Here is a 27,239-nt window from a genome sequence, read left to right as displayed (position 1 = left end):
TTATGTGGACAATTTACATTTTCAATCTGTGTATTTTTTCAGGCATACATGGTTCCAACTTTTCGTTTAAGTCCTATCATTTGGAACCCGTTAACAATCGTCACAGACGGGACTCCCATGAGAACTATAAACTAGCCTGGATAAAGCCTTGCACCATCACGTACTCCAGTAATGGGACAAAACCTGATGGAATTTCATTCGAACTTGCTGCAACTCAGTCAGTTCAAGATTCAACACTATATAAGGTTTGTTACGTAAACTACAAAACTCTGAATGAAAAGAAGTATAAAGTGTTACATCTGTAGATTATTCTTTCAACTTATCTTTTATTTCCGTTGTTCGTAGTACGGATGGATTGTTATTAGTGTTTTTTTACAATTGCTATTATCAAACGTAATAGTAAAAATCTATGAAAAATAAGCTGAAGTTGTGTTTGGCTGAAAATGAATATTTTTTTATGTTTCATGATAATATCAATATTATTAAGATGAGGCAATATTAGTTAACAATGTTTCAAATTCGTACATTCATGTCGATTATTCAAATCAATTTAACAAGAACGGGTGCGTCATCAATGCGCATCTTCTATGAATGTATTCAGACAACGATGCACTCATATCGTAATCAGTGGTGGATCCAGAAATTTTCATAAGTGGGGGCCCACTGACTGACCTAAGAGGGGGCCCGCTCCAGTCACGCTTCAGTGATTCCCTATATAAGCAACCAAATTTTTTCCCAAAAAGGGGAGGGCCCCCCTAAATCCGCCTCTGGTAATACTATTGTCTTGCTACTGATATTTTCAAGACATAATCATTGTAGTCAACATTCAAATTAACAGTTTTATATCACGGTCAATTAAAATTGATTTTATACTACACAGTAAAAGTAGTGCTCAAATTAAATTATGCTGTTTAAGTAAAAAGTTGTATAGATTTGTATGAATAATTTTGAAATCCGTTTTGATTTTCGAAGTAAAGAGACTATTGGTAGATAATGAATAATAAATGAATAATTCGTATTAGAAAAAAAAAACGTCAGTATTGATATGATTTGAATAATTTCAGGCATCCAAACTTATTCAACTAATGATACGATTTATGTCAGCTGACACACTATGGCCAGTTTCACAAGTCAGTTTTGGTATCTTTAGTTCTAATGAACTGTTAACAGATGCCTTCCCTGACTATGCTGTTTCGGATGAATGTAAATGTAAGTTGTATTACTTAAAAGGCTTCTTTTTTTGAAAGACAGACAAACTCTTATTTTACAATACTCGATTTAACATACAACATATCACCTTATGTTACAAATGTTGCACGTTGCATGAAGGTGTAAATAAAGATGAAGGACAAACAAGACAATGAACAAATTGCGACCCAAAGAAACCAAACAAAGTCCAGACAATTAAAACCGAAACAAATAAATATCATAGATAAAGGCAAATATGAGTATACCGCTGTTCAATAGCCGTAAATCGATTAAGCGAAAACAAATCCGGGTCACAAATCAAAACCAACGGAACCCCATCAACTTTAAGAGGAAAACGCGCCTAACTTTACAATATCACATAGTTCGTATCTATATTAATAACAAATGTATTATCAGTTATGCCATGCATAAACTTAGCTTTTGTTTTCATGTTGACCAAGCATGCCAGTTGGCATTGGAGTTCGGTATTTTTGTTAAACTTGTTTTCGCATATCTCTTACTGGAAGATATCCTGAAAATTGAGTGACAGTTGTCTGTTAAAATCCCAATGGCAACTATTGCTTGTAGTTGTCTATTTCCATGAGGTTAAAGATATAAATAGATCTACTCTTTTAAAATGAGGACATAAGTTGTTAAAGTATAAATATGTGTGTTCGTCCTGAATATGCATGAAATATTTACCACTGGATTTAAACAAAACACAATCAATATCCTTACCAAGTTATTAACGACAATTCTGGTCCCAAGTTATGATGTAACAGTTATAATTTTCATTATTTCTGTAATAAACTTATGCAAATCTCGACAACAATTAATTCTGATACTAACTGAGCCATAAACTACATAATATTAATACCGTTTTATCGATTTAGTTTCCTGTAATGATGAATGTTCTTCCTTATGCTACAATGGACTTCCAAGAGCGAACAGCTCAACTTATCCGGGAAGGCGGATCGTTGTCGTCGACGCCAATATCGAATGCAGGGAAGACGACCCACAGAAAAAGATGGTTAATCTCCTTGTAAAGTCTTTTGCAGAATCTATATTAACACATTTATTTCCATCACAAATAATCAGCACAGTAAGTGGTTTTCACGAAGGTTTTATATCGAGTAAAGAATTCATGATTGCACGCTTACTCAAATAAATGATGTCTTAAATTACAGTTTAAATACCAACAATACCGCACATACAAGACAAACAATGCGGTGTGGGCTTTAATTATTGTTGATTGCCATACGGTGACCTATAGCTGTCAATTTCTGTGTCATTTTATCTCTTGTGGAGAGTTGTCTCATTGGCAATCAAACCACATCTTTTTTTTTTTTTTTTTTTTTTTTTTATAAACAACACAATTTGCAGGTCGAAAAAAGCGTTTATCTAATTTTATTGAGTATACAATACGGAGACTCCAGGCAGAAATGACCGGAAACTATACAATTAATAATATTATACTGTATTTGTTGTTAGTTAGTTTTATGCTCCAGTATGTTAGATATTCATTTTTAAAAATCACCTTTTTCTTGTTTATAAACGAATCTGTTTATTTAGTTATAAATGATTGTACTGCTCTATTTAGGGAACCATGATTAGAAGTAATACACTACATGTATGTCTACGTCTTTGTCTTAACCAATGAGAAAACTCTCCAATACTGTGAAAATGACGTGGATTTTAGCACCATCCATCTGTTTGATGTTGCCATTTGATTATGAACTTTCCGTTTTGAATTTCCTTGGAGCTTATTAGTTTTGTTATTTTACTTTTTACATGTAAAGTTTTTTTAGGGGAAATAAATGGGCTCTTTTGAATAAAAAAAAAACCTATAGAATTGTTAAACTATTTCTTCATGGAAACAATACACTGATAGTTTCCCTTTCGTCTTTTTTTGTTTTTTCAGCTGGAAGAAAATTTAAACAGAACGAAAGATGTTTGGAATGTTCAACCACCAACAGCAGTAAATTACTGGGTGGAAGCAGTTTTAACTTGGTTTAATTCAAGAAGTTCTAAAGGTAATGCATGATTGTTGTATTTGAATTATAATAATATAATAAAAAAAAGAAGTGTAATTAATTGAGAAATAATATAAAATTGATGATTGAAAAGGAATTTCAGGAAAACAAATTTATTATTAAATAGATAAATACTTTGTATTTGTGGTTCCGACAGAATTATGCAATGAATTGAGATATAAAAAAAGGTAAAAAAGGAAAAAATACTTTTATTTGTCTTTATTAATATTACTTTTACTGTTAAGTCTGTTTTTATGATATCCATTTGATGTAACTCTATACTTATGCATTCCGTAATACTTTGAACGACAAAATTATTCTATGTCTACCTGTGTTACGTCTAAAATTCAGAGTTACTGTTAATCTAGTCATGTGCTAGGGTAAGGATTCGGTCCCAGTACTTAAAATCTTTCAATCCTTTACGGGTTGATTTTGCATAGATAATTAAAATCGTACAATAAAAAAGCAAAATGAGGTTGAAAAATTTGACGAAGTACAGAGCCACGACTATATGTAACAAAGAAACATAAAAAGGAATATAGACAAAGCATATATGACAGTTGTTATCCATTAGTTTGATGTGTTTAAGCTTTTAATTTTGTTATTGATTTATAAGGACTTTACTTTTTGAATTTTCCTCGGAGTTCAGTATTTTTGTGATTTTTCTTTTCTCTTAATCATTTTAGCACTATTTATTTCTAAAATGAAAACTGTTTTCTAGGTGCAATGAATGTATGCAGTCCTAGTGGAGAGCTATGCTCATCAGAATATGAGAATCGGATGAACATGAAAACTAAAGACCTCTTATTATTTACAACACTAAGCTCGTTATTCAATTATGAAAGGGAATACTTACTTGGAAAAATATCTACATGTGAGTGGTAGAACCAACTGGATGATATGTAAATATTGTGTTTTTGTTTTTTTCAATAAAGTATGGTAGTGTTCCGATATCTTAGATCGAGAATAATTCCAATTGATTAAGAAATAGATAGAGAAATTAAGTATTAAGCCAAAAGATCAGTACTTCAATTGACAAAAATAATTCATTATTGATTTGGTCATAACTAAAAATTAACTGTTTTTAAAACCTAGATTTTTTTCAAAATACTAAGGATTTTCTACTCCAGGAATAGATAACTTGAGCTTTATTTGGCAAAATCTTTTGGAATTTTGGGTTCTCAATGCTCTTTAACTTCGTTATTTATTTTGCCTTTAACATTTTTATGTGAGCGTTAATAATTAGTCATTTTGTAGACGAAACATGCACCTGATGTACACTATTTTAATCCAATAATTCAAGAATGATAATTGCAATATTTTAAAATTGCATTTTGAAAATTTTATATGAATTAAACAGGATTTTTATGAATATCGCGAAAATTCAAAACACATTTTGGTCTTAAATGACAAATCGCAAAAATAAATGCACGCAATATTTTCTGAATTTACAGTCCTATACGAATTATTGTTAATGATTTGTATTTTGATGTCACTTTTTGTAATTTTTAATCTGAAAGCATTCGTTAAATGAGTTTTGTTTAAAAAATATGATAAAAAATATATATGATTTTAGTTAATATTAAGATAATTTAATGTCTGTACTTTGGTTATATTCAATATGTCGTTTGATTGTTGTATCAAAGGCATACAACTCGCCTCTGTTATATGAATCTTTCTTTTTATTTTGCTTGAGATCTAAGACGCTGCTATTTACAGTCGTTGTTTTTCATTGTATTGGTTAATTTTGATCATAAAGCTCCTAACGTTTCTACGTTTTCATACATTGTTCACTTTCAAATACTTTACATCCAATTAAAAATATTCATATTAAATAGAGTGCATACATTCAATTTTATTTTATTTCACATTTTGATAAAATGATAATGTCCTGTCACTCAATAACCCATATTTCGTCAGCGAGTAGTGACACTTAACGTTAACCAATGGACTTGATATTTAGGATACCACCGAAAGGAGAGGGGGCGAAAGATACAAGAGGAACAGTCAAATTCATAAATAGAAAATAAACTGATAAAGTCATGGCTAAAAATGAAAAAAGGCAAACATGCAGAAAAATAATAGTAAACAAGAAACAACATAGAAAACTAAAGACTGAGCAACACGAACCCCACCAAAAACTCGGGGTGATCTCATGTGCTCCGGAAGAGAAAGCAGATCCTGCTCCACATCGTTACTATGTCCGCTTCATATACATATTTAGGTCAATTTTATTGAAATAAACATTGATTGACGACTTCACACTTCACACTAGGCTATAGGACAAATCTTAGCATTGAAATTTTCCCATTCCTTTTTTCATCTTTTTCTTTCTTTCCGTTACGCGGATGCATGTATGTTAATATCATACAGGGTGAACCATTATACAGCGGTACACTACTGTTGTTTGTATTTACCAACAATGTGATCATTACAAAACAACTTTTCAAGCTCGGTTATAAGGAAAAACAACTGAAGTCGAAACTAAACCAGACAAGGGGATTATTTGACACTGTCAATGAAAGAAGGGTGTTAATGGTATATTCTAACCGCATGCTGTTATGTATTTATAATCCCACAACCAAAAAGACAAACCCTTTGAAGGTTTCATTCTTGTGGACGGTTAAAGTAAAGATTGCAACAGTTGTTACCCTGAATGTATTCTTGAGAAGTGTCAAAATCGTCTGATTAGAAAAAAATCTAAAGAGCATTTCATTTCGAAATAGGTTGTGTAACTCTGAAACGTCAAGAGGATTTAACGTGCAAAAGATTAATTTCTAATAAAATCTTATTAAAAGGATTATTATTATGAAAGCTGTCAATATGTAAAGGTGATTTTATTGCATTTATGTTTAGTTTATCCGGATAAAATATATCTGCTTTATTGTTTTAAATGATATTGGCGGTGAATTTTCCCTTTATTTTGCAGAACCTAATCTGATCTTATTAAAAGGTATAAATATGTGTTTAATCACTGAAAGACCATGACCTTCTTTCTCATTCGAAAACTGACCACTACGGTCAGTCAGAACATTATGTGTTTAATCATTACATATACCACGAAGAAGATCAACAATTCAAACATAATGGTTTTAGTGTCCATAAGACGGTATTTTAATAATTTGAGGATACATTTTATTGTAGTTGAATATATATTAATACATAGTTAAAACTTTTGGCACAACAATTTTTAATACGATTGATCAGTCCTCAACTACTAATCCTGTTTTCTTGCATTTATTGAAAACAATTCCATTATTCCTTATCAAAGCACTAAATGAAGTAGAAATAATCTGATTTACAAATTGGTTCATAATGTTTATAAGAATGATAAATTAAAGTCAAAATTTGATAAGCTTGGAATATTGTTTTTACGAAATTTACTGTATCTACGATGAGTTTATTTACACTATTTGCCCAGAAAGTACTCCAGAGACATTATTTGTTGTATCATTTTTCACAGTTTCCATTGTTTTGATTTAAAACGCAACTTTAATACATATATCCATGTATACATATATGCATGACATGTGGATAACAGTTAATGATCTTTGCATACATGAAATTATTATTAACCCATATCAAAAGATTCGTCAATAGCGAACTTTCGGTGGTGGCAAGGACTTTTCAAATTTCGATTTTCCCTGTGAATGCATTTTCTTCACATCTCCGAATCCATGTGGCATTTGTGAGTAACGATCTAAATGTCTTTTTTCTAGTCTCACAGGTGCTGTTACTAAACCATTGCTCATCATGGGATGTCGACCTGAAGCAGCTTCAGATGTGCCCATGGTAAAAGGTTTCGGTTTGGGAAGGTTTCGTGGAGTCGTTGGACTGACGGCATCCCGTATAACCTTGGTGTTCATCGGTGGAAGAAGTGATTGTTTCTTTTTAGAAACGTCCGTCCTGCAATCGCTGTAATTATCTAAAGCCGTTTCTAAGCCTGCACTATTATCAGAATTAATGGATAAACGACCATTTACGTCTATACTAAGTGTATGACGTGTCTCACTTGAGGTTACTGATTGTTTATCCCTCTTCACACGTTGAAGATCCTGTTTTAGATCATTATTTATATTCTTTAACCGCGCCGCATCTTTTTCACACATTTGAATTCTAGATTCTTTCATTCGTATATCACGTTTTAGATCTTGTAGTTGGTTTCGCATTACATTCATGATGGCTCCCTGCCAGACTCCTGCTCCCATTTGAAACTTTTTCCTTTCCATTGAATCTTTTCCTATTTTTTCGACTTGTTCCTTTTGTCCTTCTATTATCATTTCTGCCTCAGATACTTTGTCCTTCAGGTCAGTGATGGATTCGTCAGTTTTTATAAGATATTGTTTGAACTCTTCTTTCAGACTTTTCTCATCTAGGTCTTTTGGGCAATAACCTATTATATAGGTTAATACATATTCTTTTTCTTCTCTCAGAGCTTCGTATAGCATTTTAATGTTAAGAAGTTCGCGGTACTGCTCGAGGAAAACTTCAAAATCTGGTATCATGAAAGAGTATTTATAATGTTCGAGAACCTTCCGTTCTTTGTCAGTCAAAATTCGAGGTTTCTTCTTCAAATACGGTGCCATTTTCTGATTTATTTCACCTAGAACCATATCTGCTGCTCCTACATTTTCTTGTACCCTTTTTATTTGATTTTCATTTGCTTCATTAAAATGCATTTGCTTTTGAAAATCAGCTCTAAGTCGTTGTTCTGTTTCTCTAACCGCTTGGTTAAGAGATTTTATTTGAAGATTTAATAACATGATTTCCTCATCCTTCGATTTGATTTTATCTTCTAATTCTTTTTTGAGAACTTGCCATTTCTTTGTTTGATCTTTGATTTCATCTGACATTTCAATCTGTTGTTGACGAGCTAGAATGGCTTTTTCTTTTTCTCTGAAGTCATGTTTCCATACCTGTCGTAGAGATTCATTTCGAAACTGGAAATATAAATGATAATATTATATTGAGGTTTTGGTCACTATAAAGGACATAGCAGACAATGAATTTATAATAAAAAAGGGAACAAATACAGGGTTTGTTTGTATATAATAGAAATACAAAGTTGATATGGTTAACTCTTGACGATTCAATTGTGTATTTATTCATGGAGACAATTTTTTATTATAAATTTCTGTACGTGTTATAAAAATATTCTTATCAGAAAAATCATTCAAATCTTGCAGAAATAATGCGTCAGCACAGAAAAAAACTCGGATGCAAATTATCAAAACAACCTCACGTCAGTTAAAATAACAATTATCTGCTTGAATAGTTAATGTAAACTTGAAGTTGGACAGCAATCTGAAAACTATCGATTCTGATTGTTGATGCGCATTAAGCGATTGAAATTGACTGACATTTCATACAACTTGTGTGAATTGGACAATATTCGTTGACAACTATCGAATTTGGCAACTTGTGTGATTTATTTCAATTAGCAATGACCACTGTTGATTTTCAATATTTGTGAAAGAGTTCATTCGGTATTTAAGAGATTGCAGATAATAAAACTTGGAAATTTTTTGTATTCTTGTCTTTCGTTTTTGCTACTTGTGTTTTGTCTAGATATACCTTTTTGTTTTGGTTGCTGACATATTTGTTTCTTTTTATAGTGATTAATAGTACATGTGTATAACATAATATTAACTGCTGTACCCCTATTTTTAACAATTTTATCTATTATGTTTGGTTTCTTTTGTTCACACATTTTTGTCAATATAATGGAATTGCATGCGACTGTCATTCTGCTGAGAGATTTAGCTAGCTATAAAACCAGGGTTAATCCACAATAATCAAAATCAGAAAATCCCTTTACCAGGTCAGATATATGACGTTCGTTTGGCGTGTTTCAGCGTTTGATTTAATTACGGAATTTCCGTTTTGAATATTCCTCGGAATTCGGTATTTTTGTTATTTTACTTTCTATTATCAGTGAAAACTTCCAATCCTTCACTACTGTTGTAAGAGTTGTCGATATGACTGATGTCGTTGGTTTCGTATACCATGTGAATACGGTTCTACATGCTATTTTTAATTCAATGCTGTGTGTTGCAATATATATGTAATGACGTAAGCCTTAGACAAAGTCGCATTAAAATGTCAGCAAAGAAAGCCAAAGTTAACTACATTCTTGTCACTTAGTTTACACGATTCACACAGTGGATGTGTAAAGATAATAGTTATCAAAAGTACCAGGATTATAATTTTATACGCCAGACGCGCGTTTCGTCTACATAAGACTCATCAGTGACGCTCAGATCAAAATAGTTAAAAAGCCAAATAAATACAAAGTTGAAGAGCATTGAGGATCCAAAATTCCAAAAAGTTGTGCCAAATACGGCTAAGGTAATCTACTCCTGGGGTAAGAAACTCCTTAGTATTTCGAAAAATTCAAAGTTTTGTAAACAGAAAATTTATAAAAATGACCATATAATTGATATTCATGTCAACACCGAAATGCTGACTACTGGGCTGGTGATACCCTCGGGGACGAAACGTCCACCAGCAGTGGCATCGACCCAGTGGTGTAAATAGTTATCAAAAGATAAGATTTATTCAAAAAAAAAATGGGAAGGGGAGATTTGTAACTTCATTTCTTTAAAAATGAAGTAGGTATCCAGACTTTAACATGTAGAACTTCCTCACCTTATCTATGAAGTATTTATCCAATTCAGTCTTCTCGTTATCTTTTAAACGATTCAGGAAAGGCATTGTTTTGTACATTTCTTCTGTGTTTAATTTCTTTTGAATGATATCTACAAATAAAGATTAAAAGTGTTTTAAAATAAATGACGAAATTCACAATAAAATCACATCAAAATAACAATCCTACGTTGAAACAGCATATTACAGATTTTTTTTTTACAAATTTAAATTTAACGATCTGATCATCTATTTCTACGTATTTTCTCCCTTGTCAGCACAGGAATTCTTATTCAGTGGTAAAAAAAAACCCACCAAGTATTCCTTATTTTAAAGAATATGTGCTAGTTTTTTTTTATGAAAACTCGTAAGACTGCATTTGTCTGGTTTTCGCAAATTTAAAAACACTAATATTACTAAGAAACATAACAACCAAATGAAAATGAAATGTACGAAGGAAATATTTGAAAAAATAAATGTATTTTACCTTCTTCTCTCATAAAATCAGCGAGGAATGTGTGACCTGTTGCATGCAGTATATCACTGAATTTTCGGTAACCCTCGGGTCCTCGCATAATAACAAACTCCAGTATTTTGGAGACTTTCTCCTCTTGTGTTTTGGCATTCTAAAACAAAAGGAAATAACGAATTACTCAACAGAAAGAAGACGTGGTATGAGTTTCATCGAGACAATTATCCATCCAAGTACATACGTTACATCATAATTGTCATTATTAAGCTATACGAGTCAAAAATAACTGAAAGATTGAAACACTGACATTCAATGTCACAAGTGTCTTGCAAAGAACAAATATACACGAGATATTGGTGTTATACTCCGAAATCTATTACTTTACTCTTGTAGCAAACGAATATCATCGTCTATCGAATAGAGACATACTATTCAAATCTTAATACTAGTAGCTTATTTATTTTACAAAGAAAATGCCATGCAGAAGCTGCACGGTATGCAAAATAACGAACGGATCTTCTTGCCCATCGTATAAATTAAAGTGCCCCCACCCCCTTTTCCCCCTTACGAAAATGTAAGTTGTAGGTTACTATAAACGTTAATTATAAGGATAATTTTATACGACGCAAATTATATGGCTTTACTTAAGTTATGACACTTTTTTCTGTGATCATTCATTCAGCTTTACACCAATTAAACCGCTGATAACACAAAATAACGACCTTAAATAACAGTCACCAAGATAATTGTGTAAGCAACGTGTTTAATTATTGCTTTTTTGTTCATTTGAGTCTCAACAAGTAGCTACACTTTACTCGTGGCATCAATTATTAAAAGGTATAAAAGAAATATGAATACTTAGTTTGCTTTTAATCAGACGTTGGCGTATATCAATAAATTAAAGCATCCGCTTACCAACTGTCAATATATTTTAAATGGATAGAATTTCGATATACTTTTCATTGTCAATATTGTAGTCGGAATGGACATGTTTTCATAAATCATATGTATGATAAATTAAATATGTAATTGCCTTAAAATGGGTATTTCTTTAAATCTTTTAAATTCTCGTTGTAAAATGAATTAAATCCATTTTAAAGTACACGAAAACAATTTAATGTCCTTTTTTTATTTAGAAAATATTTTATATACTGGTAATTCAAAAGTTTCTTAAAACATGTTTATCTAATACGTCAGAAAACTTAGAACATTAAAGACATCAGTTTTATATCGATATATTAAATTAACATATTTAAGCTATAAATGATCTTTTATACGAATCGATCTATCAAAGCGTTCTGATAAAATATACGTAAACACAATTTTTAGGAAGAAGAACAAGATATTACAAAGGAATAGTAGAATTAAATGTAAAATACCTCGATGGTAGAGATATTTAATAGATATTGAATGTCCATTAAAGTCCCAATTTGGGATTGTTTGCGTTAAACTGACAGTCAGACAACAGTTTGGAATTTTGCATTTGTATACTTTCAAGATTTGTAAATAGAATGATGAGTTGACGATAGGGTCAAGTGAGCTTTTCTCATCCCTTTGCGCCCTGCGTCCGTCGTCGTCCGTCGTCGTTAACTTTTACAAAAATCTTCTCCTCTGAAACTACTGGGCCGAATTTAACAAAACTTGGCCACAATCATCATTGGGGTATCTAGTTTAAAAAATGTGTGGCGTGATCCGGCCAACCAACCAAGATGGCCACCATGGCTAAAAATATAACATAGGGGTAAAGTGTAGATTTTGGCTTATAAATCTGACGGGGTAAAATTGTTTATCAGGTCAAGATCTATCTGCCCTGAATTTTTCAGACGAATCGGACAACCGGTTGTTGGGTTGCTGCCCCTTAATTGGCAATTATTAGGAAATTATGACATTTTTTTGGCTATTATCTTGAATATTATTATAGATAGAGATGAACTGTAAACAGCAATAATGTTCAGCAAAGTAAAATCTACAAATAAGTCAACATGACCAAAATGGTCAATTGACCCCTTAAGGAGTTATTGCACTTTATAGTCATTTTTTACCAATTTTTCGTAAATTTTTTTTATTTTTACAAAATCTTTCCCCTAAAACTACTGAGCCATATTTTACCATACTTGGCCACAATCATCATTGAGGTATCTAGTTTAAAAAAATATGTGGTGTGAGACAGCCAACCAACCAAGATGGCCGCCATGGCTAAAAATAGTACATAGGGGTAAAGTGTAGATTTTGGCTTATAACTCTGAAACCAAAGCATTAAGAGCAATTTAGACAAAGTTAAATTGTTGTGCAAGTCAAGATCTATCTGCCCTGAAATTTTCAGATGAATCCGACAACAGGTTGTTGGGTTGCTGCCCCTGAATTGGTAATTTTTAAGGAAATTTTGCTGTTTTTGGTTATTATCTTGAATATTATTATAGATAGAGATAAACTGTAAACAGCAATAATGTTCAGCAAAGTAAGATCCACAAATAAGTCAACCTGACCAAAATGTTCAGTTGAGCCCTTAAGGAGTTATTGCCCTTTATAGTCATTTTTTAATAATTGTCATCAATTTTGTAAATTTTTGTAAATTTTAACAAAATATTTTCCTCTATAAAAGAGGAACAAAAGATACCAAAGGGACAGTCAAACTCATAAATCTAAAACAAACTGACAACGCCATGGCTAAAAATGAAAATGACAAACAGAAAAACAATAGTACACATGACCCAACATAGAAAACTAAAGAATAAACAACACGAACCCCACCAAAAACTAGGGGTGATCTCAAGTGCTCAGGAAGGGTAAGCAGATCCTGCTCCACATGTGGCACCCGTCGTGTTGCTTATATGATTACAAGTCCGGTAAATAGTCTAATTCGGTAGGTCACATTCATGAAAGGGAAGGGGATTGTAGTTACGACGTAAGGAACATATCCGATATCATTTGTGAAACGGTTATTCCATAACGGTCAACCAACTCGTGATGGCGTCCGTAAAATTTACGAAGGGATGATTTCAACTTCACCATTTGGAACTCTTGGTTTAATAGCTTCCTTGTGAGCAGTAACCCTCTATCAAGAAAATCATGATAGGAAATGCAAGCACGGGAATATCGTATCAATTGGGAGATATATACCCCGTATGCAGGTGCTGCTGGAATGTTGCTACTTAGAAATGGAAAGTTCACAATTGGAAAGCTGAAGTCATCTCTTTTGTCGTAAAGTTTTGTTTTCAACCGACCCTCATTGTCAATTTCTAGATGTAAGTCAAGATATGAAGCCGACTTAACTGTATCTGTAGTATCCTTTAACTCCAATTCGATGGGATAGATGCGTTCCACATAGTCAACAAATTTTGAATTGCTTAGTGAACGAACGTCATCTATATAGCGGAAAGTAGAGTTGAAGGATATTGCTAACTTCTTATCTTTCTTCCTAAGAAGTTCCTGCATGAAGTCAGCCTCATAATAATAAAGAAACAAGTCGGCAAGTAGAGGGGCACAGTTTGTTCCCATTGGGATGCCGACAGTCTGTTGAAAAACACGTCCTCCGAACGTTACAAATATGTTGTCAATCAAGAAATCAAGCATCTTGATAATATCGGTTTCAGCGAATTTTTTGTTTGAATCAGAGTGATTCTTTACAAAGTATGATTTATCCCTATCTAAGACAAGATACTTGTATCTACGTATAATTAATGGGCCAAAATAAAAAAAGAAGATGTGGTATGATTGCCAATGAGACAACTATCCACAAAAGACCAAAATGACACAGACATTAACAACTATAGGTCACCTTACGGCCTTCAACAATGAGCAAAGCCCATACCGCATAGTCAGCTATAAAAGACCGCGATAAGACAATGTAAAACAATTCAAACGAGAAAACTAACGGCCTTATTTATGTAAACAATGAACGAAAAACAAATATGTAACACATAAACTAACGACAACCACCGAATTACAGGTTCCTGACTTGGGACAGGCACATACATAAATAATGTGGCGGGGTTAAACATGTTAGCGGGATCCCAACCCTCCCCTAACCTGGAAGTTCATTATAAATAGAGGTAATTGTAAGAAGCAAGAATGTTCAGTAAAGTAAGATCTACAAACATATCACCATCACCAAAACACAATTTTTTCGTTAATCCATCTGTGTCCTTTGTTTAATATGCACATAGACCAAGGTGAGCCTCTAGTTTTAATTTTAGCCAGACGCGCGTTTCGTCTACAAAAGACTCATCAGTGACCTTCAAATCTAAACTAGAGGCTCTAAAGAGCCTGTGTCGCTCACCTTGGTCTATGTGACTATTAAACAAAGGAAGCAGATGGATTCATGACAAAATTGTATTTTGGTGATGGTGATGTGTTTGTACATCTTACTTTACTGAACATCCTTGCAGCTTACAATTATCTCTATCTATAATGAACTTGGCCCAGTAGTTTCAGTGGAAAATTTTAGTAAAAATTTACAAATTTTATAAAAATTGTTGAAAATTGACTATAAAGGACAATAACTCCTTAGAGGGTCAATTGACCATTTCGGTCATGTTGACTTATTTGTTAATCTTACTTTGCTGAACATTATTGCTGTTTACAGTTTATCTCTATCTATAATAATATTCAAGACAATAACCAAAAACAGCAAAATTTCCTTAAAATTACCAATTCAGGGGCAGCAACCCAACAACGGGTTGTCCGATTCATCTGAAAATTTCGGGGCAGATAGATCTTGACCTGATAAACAATTTAACCCCATGTCAGATTTGCTCTAAACGCTTTGGTTTTTGAGTTATAAGCCAAAAACTGCATTTTACCCCTATGTTCTATTTTTAGCCATTGCGGCCATCTTGGTTGGATGGCCGGGTCATCGGACACATTTTTTAAACTAGATACCCCAAAGATGATTGTGGATAAGTTTGGATTAATTTGGCCCATCAGTTTCAGAGGAGAAGATTTTTGTAAAAGATTACTAAGATTTACGAAAAATGGTTAAAAATTGACTATAAAGGGCAATAACTCCTATATGGGTCAACTGACCATTTCGGTCATGTTGACTTATTTGTAAATCTTACTTTGCTGAACATTATTGCTGTTTACAGTTTATTTCTATCTATAATAATTTTCAAGATAATAACCAAAAACAGTTAAATTTCCTTAAAATTACCAATTCAGGGGCAGGAACCCAACAACGGGTTGTCCGATTTATCTGAAAATTTCAGGGCAGATAGATCTTGACCTGATAAACATTTTAACCCCCATGTCAGATTTGCTCTAAAGGCTTTGGTTTTTGAGTTATAAGCCAAAACCTGCATTTTACCCCTATGTTCTATTTTAAGCCATGGCGGCCATCTTGGTTGGATGGCCGGGTCACCAGACACATTTTTTAAACTAGATACCCAAAAGATGATTGTGGATAAGTTTGGATTAATTTGGCCCAGTATTTTCAGAGGAGAAGATTTTTGTAAAAGATTACTAAGATTTACGAAAAATGGTTAAAAATTGACTATAAAGGCCAATAACTCCTATATGGGTCAACTGACCATTTCGGTCATGTTGACTTATTTGTAAATCTTACTTTGCTGAACATTATTGCTGTTACAGTTTATTTCTATCTATAATAATATTCAAGATAATAACCATATAACGGCAAAATTTCCTTAAAATTGCCAATTCAGGGGCAGCAACCCAACAACCGGTTGTCCGATTCGTCTGAAAATTTCAGGGCAGATAGATCTTGACTTAATAAACAATTTAACCCCCATGTCAGATTTGCTCTAAATGCTTCGGTTTCAGAGTTATAAGCCAAAAACTGCATTTGACCCCTATGTTCTATTTTTAGCCATGGCGGCCATCTTGGTTGGTTGGCCGGGTAACCGAACACATTTTTTAGACTAGATACCCCAATGATGATTGTGGCCAAGTTTGTTAAATTTGGCCCAGTTGTTTCAGATGAGAAGATTTTTGTAAAAGTTAACGACGACGGACGACGGACGACGCCGGACGACGACGGACGCCAATTGATGAGAAAAGCTCACTTGGCCCTTCGGGTCAGGTGAGCTAAAAAAGTTAGAAGGCCAAAATAAAGTACGAAGTTGAGGATGGTTTCTCCTCTTTAATAGATGTTCAACAGGTAGAAAAGTACCTCTCTATTATCTTTGACGCATATTTTACAGAGGCTAGTATTATTGTCTCCACAAAGATGCATTTAATGAAATCGGGTATAGTGCATGTATAATGCTTTTTAATAACTTATGGTCAAATTGCTCATAGACCCTGTCCTAAATCATGGAAAACTATCTGATTTTATCGAGGATAAAATAAGACCTTAACTTTTCTACAAACAAGAATTATATGAATTTCCCTTCGTGAACTTTCCATTTCTATGGAGCAACATTCAAACGATACATATCATATTGAGTATATATCTCACATTTGAGTTTAGTAAGCACTGAAAGAGTCGAGTCTGCAAAATATTAAAGATTTTGACAGTTAATTTCGTTTGTATAATCAGAATTGTTATTGAAAACTGAATTCTAAATTGATAATAACTTGATCTTCATACTACATTTTATACATTATAATCGCTACTGAAGAGCGTAATACTATGTACTTCAGTTTGATCAGTATGAATTTCATTCTGACCTATTTAGTATTAAAGTATACTCTTATTTTGTTGTAAGATTCTTAATTGGTATTAAAACCAAAGGTTGAAACGATGATTAAAAATATACTGTACTTAAGTTATGACGCTTTCCATAATTATAGTTCTTGGAAATACTCCAAGCAAATTGTTTGTAAAGCCAACGAAAGGTCAAATCATAAAAAAATATCAAAGTAAAACATTGTGCCTTCAGACCGTCAGAACTGGTTCAACGACGATAACAACGTATCATAATCTAGAAGATTGCGAAGTGTTCAATTAGCAAGAAATCAAATATCTTAACTAATTCATATATATGTACCTAACGTACTTTGTCCAAAATAAATCCCATACTTTAAGGACAGCTTAAAATAACAATAAATCTATATTTGATAGTTTCTCAACCTCGTATGTCTTGGGTGAGATCCCTGATTCTTGGCAATGATAAAAATATTTTCATTTTCACAAAATATCAAGATTAAGTTTTGTGGTTTTTGTAGTGTTAACAATTCAAGAATTACTTTTCTGTACCCGTTTAAATCACTTAACTAAATATTTAAATTTGGAATTTATAATCCAGGTCAATGGAAGTATATTGTCCTGATAAGGCAAATAATAGTTACAGGACCTCATGTATATATTGAAGATACTTATCAATATCATATATCAATGTCTTTTCACTTTCAAACATATAGAAAGAAGTTCAGAAAGAAACTACTGAGGAAAGAGTATTAGATTAAATGAAACAAATGATTTTGGTTTCGTTAGTTACTTTGAAATTTTCAAATCATTATTATAGAGCATTGGTTTTGCACCTGGGACTATAACAACAAGTCCTAGTTTGCACTTAATCAAATTACAATTCATTTCTACTACTTCAGTAGTTTGGGATCTTCTGCTACGATTAAGGAAGTGTTTGTATAAAATGAAATATTGATTTTATATAACATCTTGACAAAACAAGAATGTAACGAAAGTAAACTCTTTGGTAAAACATATTTATCGGGATTACTTAAAGCAATTTACCGTCAATATTTAAATTTGTAACAATTTCAATCGTTTAAAACCGTTTGGAATTTAAATTTTATACATTTTAAAATTGATGAACCGTGTAATATAATCAAGTAATAAGCAAAAACTACAGAAACCAAACAATGTTACTTTTGAAATTTGTTAAATGAAATATATGGTCTATATCACGGTATAAACCTTTCGAATTATAAATTCAAATTTTTAGACATGCAGAAATGAACACGTGCTGTGTTTGAAATTCAAGTTTTAAAATTTTAACAAGTCGAAATGAAGCACTGGATTAAAGTTTTACATTGTATAATGGCAGTATCTTTTTAATTGAAATATATTTTTCTCGTCGTTTTCAACATTTTTAGTTGAACTAACAAGTAATTACGTAACACTAGATATAATTCACCGTGAGAATGGAAATACAACAGAGATGTCAAGAAGTAAACAGAACTAAACTGTGCGTCAAATAAGTGATCATCTATTAACAACCAAACACTGCATGCAAAACGTTGCAGGAGAGTCAAAATGTGTATAGAATTTATTTATGTAATAAAAACCCATAAAAAAGGCAACAGTAGTATACCGCTGTACAAAAGTTATAAATCGATTACGAGAAAACAAGTCCGCAAGAAAAAAATAAAACCGAGTGGAACATATAAGATGAAAACAAAGGAACAACAGAAACACTGAAGTGCAACAAAAAAAAATACCAACACTCATGGGAACTAACTATTTGATAACAACTGCAATATTCCTGACTTTGTACATGACATTTTCGGAAAAGAAGGGTTGGTCCTGGTGTTATGGCTAACCAAACCTCCCGCTTATATGACAATGTTATAATGTATTGCTTAAATGACATCACTGCTTGACAACATCACAATTAATCAATTAATAGTGATCGGTATAGAAAGAGACTGACAGGATATTTATAAACAAAACTCCATAAATCACATAATCTACTGGAGCATTTAAAACACAACCAAACAGCACTTAAAACATGCGTGAAAGTATGGTAGTCATTACTCAAATCCACAAAGATATTATCACTGTGAAAAGAAGTAGTTCGATTCAACGAAAAGCATATTACAAAAAATCGGGTCCATAGTAACTGCCAGTAATTTTTGTCAAAGTAAAATATACTGAACTCCGAGGAAAATTCAAAACAGAAAGTCCCTCTCTGATTCAAAACATTAAAGAACTTTAGGACTGCCTAGGGGGATATGCATAGGACTATAAGTTATTGACACAATAGTCATATAATATATCGTTTTGATTCTTTAAAGTACAAAGATCGTGACACTGTCCCAATACGTGCCTTGCTTAAACTTTATTTGAAAAATAAAAGACTGGTCGTAAAACATAATGGTTTGATTATTCACAACAACTCATCGAGTACGATTTCAATAACACTTGAATAAAAAAGAAATTATTAAACTAATATTCACAATTAATCCTACAATAAGCAGGAATTGATTTTACGTAGACGAGCAAACCAGAATGAAAAAAGGTCGTTTGAATTTTAAATTGATATTTAATTCAGAAAATATCGACATACCATTTGCTCTTTTGAAGAACTTTTATTTCATTAATGATTTTCAGTCATCAAGTACGGTATTAGCCGTAAATCGTATGACCATCTAAAAGCTAACTTTCTCTAAAACTTGGCAACTTCCGATATAAATTGTTTTTATTGTACATGTATGGATTTAGAAACATTTCGTTTTAAAAGCCTTTTAGAGTGCATTGTGTTAAATAAAGCAAATATCGTAGTCATTGGAAACACTAAAACTGATATTAATAAACTATAATTTTAATTGAATTATACTTGAGACGGAAAGTCATACGTTGTATATGCTCTACTAATTAGATAAGAATGTGTTGCAATTGTTACAATTATGTTTGATTATAATGTTTTCGCGCCGCTTTTGAATTCTGTGGTTATCGAGTTTGAATCTGAATGCTTTCCTATTTACCAGAGTATGTTGCAACACAAAACGAAATATAAAACTGATTTATAAAATATGTTATCCTCACAATTTAGTTTTTTCCCTAAAGGTGTCCGATGTCTGAGGGCTGTCAACAAATGGAAGTTGTTAACGACCTTGACTGGCTATACAGCCCTTGCTCGGTCGGTGAGGGCTGTCCGTGTATCGCTGAAAAATATATTTTAAAAAAAGCCCCCCCCCCCCCCCGTCGGTCGGATTTGATACCTCATGTTTACAAGATAAAATGTCTACAATACATTTGCAGTCTGAAATTTCTGATCTTTATCAAGGTTGACTTACTGTGAAGATCAAACCTTTTAATTTCACTGTTATGAATAAAACGTGATGTGTAGTATTCGTACACATATCATTTTTATATCTTGAGCTCTATATACAGTCTTCAACAAAGGTGAGGTGTCTTATTGTATAACTTAAAAAAAAAAGATTATTAGATTAAGAGGATACGCACAATATGTGAAATCTTTAAAAGATACAAAACATATTATCAATAAGACAACTACTATCAAATTAATTATTTTCCTCCTGGACATGCATAAAATATTTGCTTCCAGACATAAAGCCAAACCAATCAATCAATCAATCAATCCTACTGAAAATTATAAAGAATTAGCATTCCTAAGATTCTTAGGATTGCTATGAATAAAACACAGGGAAACGTCCATTTAAAAATACAAAGATTTGAGCTCAACATAAGGCCTTTTCAATATAGTCAGTGAGCCAAGTTTTAACCCCATCTGAGACAATTATTTAATATGATGAGCAAATAGATCAGTTTCCAACTCAGGCAGCACACATTTTAACCTGGAAAGATTTGGAAACATAATAAGTAGGCTGATTTTAGTTTGAAGCCGGGTGCGAACCGTCATACGGGATGGCTGCATGACTAAAAATTTCAGACTAAAGTTTTAAAGAAACAAAACAAAATTCACGTCATTTGAATTTTACAATCCTCAATTCGTTGACATATCAAACAAAAAGTGACAGTTTGTTTGGTTAAAAAAGTAAGTATACAATTAACTACCTTAAGTGTTACAATTAAAGTACTTCGTAGGTTGTTCGCACATGTTTCATACCTGTCAATTTTTATGATGTCATTTAAAAAATATACCTATTTGACGTCATTCTTAGACTCAATCAAGAAAATAAACTGAAGTATCAAATTCACAAAAGAAATTATCATATTACGGGTGTAGTAACACCACTTAAAAATCAAATTGTAATTATATTTGTATTGAGATAAAGAATGATGTGATTCAACCAAAAAGATAATCACCACCCAAGTTAAAATAGTTATCCAAATGCCGGAAAATGGGTAACTTTTTTTAGCTTTTTGTGTCCCAATGCAGTCTTTTTCAGAAATTTAACTTATTCATAAATCTTTTAAGAATTTATTATTTGAATAGAGTCGAGTTTATGTGTGCTTACTTTGACAAATAAAGGCAACAGTAGTATACCGCTGTTCAAACTCATAAATCCATGGACAAAAAACAAAATCGGGGTAACAAACTAAAACTGAGGGAAACGCATAAATATAAGAGGAGAACAACAACACAACACTACAATGTAACTAACACACACAGAAAATATAAAATCTGTAGTAGAGTTGTCACTGGTTTAGACGCACTTACTATAAAAAAAAAGTTATATATATATATATATATACCAATTAAACGTCCAGGGCAGCTAAATATACAAGTAGTCTGGCATGCCTTGTATTTTGACCGTATTCAGCCTATAGAGTTGTTGTTGGAACTAAATCAAATTTAGTATTTTCGATGGAGACCAAATTTTGCATCCGACCGAATAAAACGAAGAATTTTCTTCCATACGTTATTCAGTCTTGAGAAATTGAAAATAGTTGGTATCAAAAATTTCAGGTTTTTTGAAAATGAATATCGTTAAAATAAAATGCGGAAAAATTAACGACAATGCGTTGTCAATAACTGAAATAGTGAGAAAAAAAATCTGTCTATGATGCGGGGGTGGTTTTAGACTGTCGAAACTTTCTTATATTACATCTGCTAGTGCTATCTGCATTCAATTGGTTTGGTCTTTTCACATTATCAATTGATAGTTTTCAAATTTGGTTTTTATTTTCGTAATAAAATAAAAAAATAAAATAAGAAATACCTTTCTTTTACAAATGTTAATTCTATTTTCTTTTAGCTTGAGAGGGGGCAAAATATTGTCCCGTTCTATTTTATACTTAAAGAGTGACATTAATTCATCAAAAATAATTTTAATCTCACAATACCATATAAATTTATCATGTCTGTAGGAAGGCTTTAGACATACTTGTCATGCATTAAAATAATTGTAAAAATGGCTTTATCATCCTTATTTACAGCCTGGTATATATCAAAAGTGACCGTAAGGGTTTATTGAGTATGTATTATGTGATAAATACATACTTTCAAGATATATAAATGTCTGATTATAATTCAAACTTTCCTTTGGCATTTAGATGATATGTCCCTTTCATATTACTAGGAGATACAGCCAGTAAAATTTCGCACACGAATAATTGAAACTCTTATGCATCTAATTTCAAAAAGTTATAGTCTTAAATTTTGATTTATTTGATGAAAATATTTAATAAGTCGGAGTTAAATCTAATCTACATAGGTATATATGTCTTTGTATTGAACTACATAAACTGAACAAAGAAGAAATCTTAAACAAATTTAAATATTGAAAAAAAGCTTATGTTTTAAATATGACCCAAACTAAAGACTAAACTTCATATAAGACAGTAAAATGATTTACAGTCACCATTTTCAATATATATGTGCAGTAAATCTTTACTTTAGTGAGAACTTTGACATTTATATCATATAAGCAACCTTTTGAAATGAGTTTGAAACGGGAATTGAAACATAGAAATTTTACTTATTTAGAGAGGAAGATTTCAAATAGAAAATGCAACATATATACTGTTTTTTCATTCAAATTGGTCTAAGGGGAAAATGAAATTTTAAATTTTCTAAAGATATTCACTTCGAACTAATTTCCATCATTTGTTTGCTGCTTTTTTGTGTCATATTGTATATATTTCGTTTTTGGTTTTTTTTATTCAATGCTTCGATCGCTGCCACGATGGAACCGAAAAGTTTTAAAATTTACATTTGCTGCTTCTTCGTCAAGCACGTGATATCTTTGAGTAAGTATATCAGTTAGAATAATTGCACAAGTAGGGCCACGTGTCGTCTTGAAAACGGTTCCGTGTAAGCTAGCACATAAAAATCTCAATATAAGGAAAGGTACAATAACAAATATATTCATATTCATTTCACATGATATAATCTTTATCGAAAAGCTTGTAATGTTTGACGATAGAATGTTATACTTATCTTTTCTATATTATATTGGTTTAGTATTTGCTCATCAATTAAGGTAAAAATATTAACAGATATTCATTAAATTTCAATAGTTTAAATAAGCATTATAACTTACCTGAATTCCTCGTATTACGGATTCAGTCACTAAACCTTCTGCTGTTAATTTATTAGCAAGCTCAGAAGTCCAAATAACATTTTTCAGTAAAAAGTTTCTATGAACACTTAATACCTCTCGCTGTTGGGTATTCATGGTTAGCGCTTCTCTTGATAACTAACCACTTTGAATTCAAATACCCGAAAATATTTTATTGATTCGAAAAATTGATATGAAATGTATGAGTTGTCATTGTTGACAGGATCGAAACACTTTATTTATCCGTGTCATTAATTTCTAATATACAACTATCTACCATCAGAACTGAAATTTAAATATGTTTAAATAAATGAAGTCAGCATGAATTTATCTTTCACGGTCCATGTTTGAATTGTTCGGTGACAATAAACAGGAGAATTAAATACTCGATTTATTTAAGTTTATGACCTCTGAAAATATTAATACTTATGTTGGACTTAGGTGTGATTTTTATCCAATAGTAATACACATAATCCTTTAAAGTTCTTGTATGTAGGTAGGGGACAACCAAACAAATCGATCCTACATATTAAGGTGAAACTAAAAAGTCTTTAATCAACTGAATCTGTTTTCCTTCTAAAATCCGGGTATTGAGCGTTGTACATATTTTCACTTATTCAAAATATTTGATGTATTAGTCAGGGAACTTCCATTTATCATATCACGAACGAATATAGTATATGTGTTTGATATACAAATGATAAGCGGTTAGTTTTTTTTAAAAGATACCATATATGTCTCGTAAATGAACTATTTCTGTGACGACTTTTCCGAATTACAATTCCTTTTTCAATAAGATAACTTAAATAAACACTTAGTTCTATTAAAGACTTGTATTATATGTCTTTGGTTCTATACACTACTATTTAATTATATCTGTACGATTTTAATAGTAAATGAAAATTTAATAAAAATTCATATAAACTTAAAGTATAAGAAATACGATCGAGTAATTTGTCCATTATTGACAAAATAAATCATTATCAAAATAATTTCCCATTAAAACATAACGATGATAAAAGAAAGATCATTTAAATCTACTTCTCTAGTTACAATTTTTATATTTATGTTAAAACACATCAAACTATCAAATTTCTTTTTTTCCTATAAATTTATGAAATGGTTAAAAGTAATCAAATAATCAACCAGATTGAGATCTTGTCTTATTGCTAAAAAAGTGGCGAAAGATACCAAAGGAACATTTAAACTCATACGTCGAAAATAAACTGAATAAAGAAATTACCAACAGACAAACAACAGTACACAAACCACTACATTGAAAACAGCAACACGAACCCAATCAAGACATGGGGATATCTCATGTGCTCCGGACATTCAAGCAAATCCTGCTCCACATATGGCACCCGTCATGTGCTCGTGATAGTACAAATCCAGTGATAAGTCTGATTCAGCAGGTCACATTAGGGGAAAAGGGGGTGCAAATCAATGATTACACAAAATAATTAGGGAAAATGAAAAGCCGAAACAGAGACTTGAACTATGTCTACAAGTGTAGCTCAGTCTCAATGTCGATTCTACAAATCTTCCTAACATTGCGGCTACATACTATCTCTTAACAAACGTCTTTTTTCCTTAATTTATAAAGACATCTGTTATGCTGTATCGTAATATCATGATATGTATATGTAGATAAAGAACATGTCAATATTATCCGATTTGGTAGGCGAGAGAATTCGTTGATGTGTTCATGAATAATTACACATTATTTAATCATAAAGGGAGTTCGACCACCATGCAATTACGGCAAACGAAAATTTGCAAAAGTTCAAACTGGTAAGTTTTCAAACATATTCCTGTTGTGAAAAGAAATTGATGGCATTTAGTATGCACAGTGAACATTTGAATATACTGTTATGACTTATTCAGGGACGAATTTTAGAAGCGTTGATAGAAGTAGGAAAAAACGGCAATAAATGAATAAGCTGACTTCGTAGCAATGGTCTGAAGGTGAACCGGTATTCTGGTGTTGTTACTAAAACCGCTTATTGTTTTACGGATAGGGCAGTTTTTTTCATTCCTTTTTTTTTGCTCGCAAATTGTATGCATCGAGTCGCGTTATTCCGTCCTATGAGTATGAAAATAAAGAAACAGTTTATGGTACTGGCCAAAAAAATAGATTGGCATATTTCATACACCATCATGTAATAAAATATCAAAAGATAAGATTGTTGCACATATCTTAGCATGAGTTTGTTGTTGTTGTTGGTTTTTGTTTTAATTCTTTTGATATTTTCCTTTGATGCAATACATTTTAAAGTATAAAGCAAATATGCAAGACAAAATCAAATAAAAATAAAAGATAAAAATATAAATGCTTAGCCAGACAGATTGGTGTCTTGTTTACTTCGGATGACATTTGATGGATTACTAATGCATTTTTTTCTTTTTACTTAATTGGCCAATATAAATGGCTTTATTATATCCTCTGCTTTTGTTAAAGTGCCTGTTATTGGTTCTTTTAATGCTTGTATGAACTTGGAATAGTGTTGGGTATGTCACCAACTCTATATCCTATTTTCAATTTTGCATAAATTTAATATATATAAAGATGAAAATTTGTTTTATTTTGCTTACACACAAAGTGGTTGGTACTATATCGGCATGTTTTAAAGTTCATCATGATATGTAGTTACACTTTATGTTTCCCAACTTTTATTTTTTTTTGTGATCGAGAAGATTTATGTTAACTAAAAATGAGATAATTTATAGGAATAATACGAGTAGCTTCTCCAGAAGTGAATACATTTGTTAGGCTTATACAATATTCAACTATTTACCTCTGTACCTAGTTAGATAACAGTTACCAATTTGATATTCATGCCTCGTCCACACGTACATTTAATTCGAATAACGTTTGAACTCAGCATTAAGATGGTATCAGTTGTGAAAAATAAAATAACAAAAATACCGAACTCCAAAGAAATTTACAACGGAATGTTCTTATCAAAATCAAAAGTCCATGTATCAACAGTTAACAATAAGCAAAGACAAAACAACAACTAATAACATGTAAGTAAGATGATAAACAACGTCAGTACCTAGACTATATTCTTCAAGAATAATGTACTATGTGTTACGATCACACGGAATATTTTTCAACCATGTCTTGGTATCTTTTGATGAACGATTTTTTTTTAGGAAAAAACAACTAGACGTTCATTGGCACAACCCTGGTTCATTAACTGTTTGTGCATACATTGGTGACGTGTTACACAGTTTTGGTAGCATCTGTAAGCTCTTCAATACCAAATGAGTTGGGAAATGTATATCCCAATTGCAAGTGAAATGGGTGCATTGCTACTAAGGTAGGGGATTTGGTCATTTCAAAATTAGAATCGTCTCGTTTGTCATAGATTCTGGCACAAAGAAAACGGCTGATGTCAAATTCGAGGTAAAAGTCTAAAAAAAGAGGCAGAGGATTAGGCCATGTCTGTCTTTTTTTTATCTGGAGGTCATATCAATGAAAACCCGATCAACAAAGTTTGGAAAGTGACTGAATGAACTCTGACCCATACAAAAATATGAATAGGTCGGCAAAGAGAGGCGCACAGCTCGTTTCCAACGGAATGCCGAAAATTGGTTGAAAAAGTCTACTTTTAAATTCAACAAATACATTGTCAAAAAGAAACTCTACCAAACTGATCACTCGTTCCTCTGTGTGGCATGTTTTACCTTTTTTTTTCTCTATTAAGCAAATATGCTGCATGGTATCCCAAAGAGTTAAATTTATAGTGTATGCTACCTTTTGT

General features: G+C 32.0%; 2 protein-coding genes across 2 annotated transcripts; one reads left to right on the top strand and one right to left on the bottom strand.

The window, feature by feature from the left end:
* Positions 1 to 5,036, top strand: LOC143066499 (uncharacterized). Its single transcript, XM_076239412.1, has 5 exons — positions 1 to 245; positions 1,065 to 1,209; positions 2,082 to 2,290; positions 3,110 to 3,221; positions 3,943 to 5,036. The coding sequence occupies exons 1-5, from the start codon at positions 3 to 5 to the stop codon at positions 4,104 to 4,106; spliced, it is 873 nt and encodes a 290-aa protein (XP_076095527.1). The 5' UTR covers positions 1 to 2; the 3' UTR covers positions 4,107 to 5,036.
* Positions 5,037 to 6,313: 1,277 nt separating this feature from the next.
* LOC143068488 (uncharacterized) lies at positions 6,314 to 24,029 on the bottom strand. The gene is made up of 4 exons (XM_076242583.1): positions 23,452 to 24,029; positions 10,354 to 10,492; positions 9,870 to 9,979; positions 6,314 to 8,161 (listed from the first exon to the last, which is right to left on the bottom strand). The coding sequence occupies exons 1-4, from the start codon at positions 23,584 to 23,586 to the stop codon at positions 6,815 to 6,817; spliced, it is 1,731 nt and encodes a 576-aa protein (XP_076098698.1). The 5' UTR covers positions 23,587 to 24,029; the 3' UTR covers positions 6,314 to 6,814.
* Between the last annotated feature and the right edge of the window lie 3,210 nt (positions 24,030 to 27,239).

Source organism: Mytilus galloprovincialis, chromosome 3 (genome assembly GCF_965363235.1).
Source record: "Mytilus galloprovincialis chromosome 3, xbMytGall1.hap1.1, whole genome shotgun sequence".
In the NCBI taxonomy this organism is placed as follows: Eukaryota; Metazoa; Mollusca; class Bivalvia; order Mytilida; family Mytilidae; genus Mytilus; species Mytilus galloprovincialis.
This window is presented reverse-complemented; position numbering and strand designations above follow the sequence as displayed.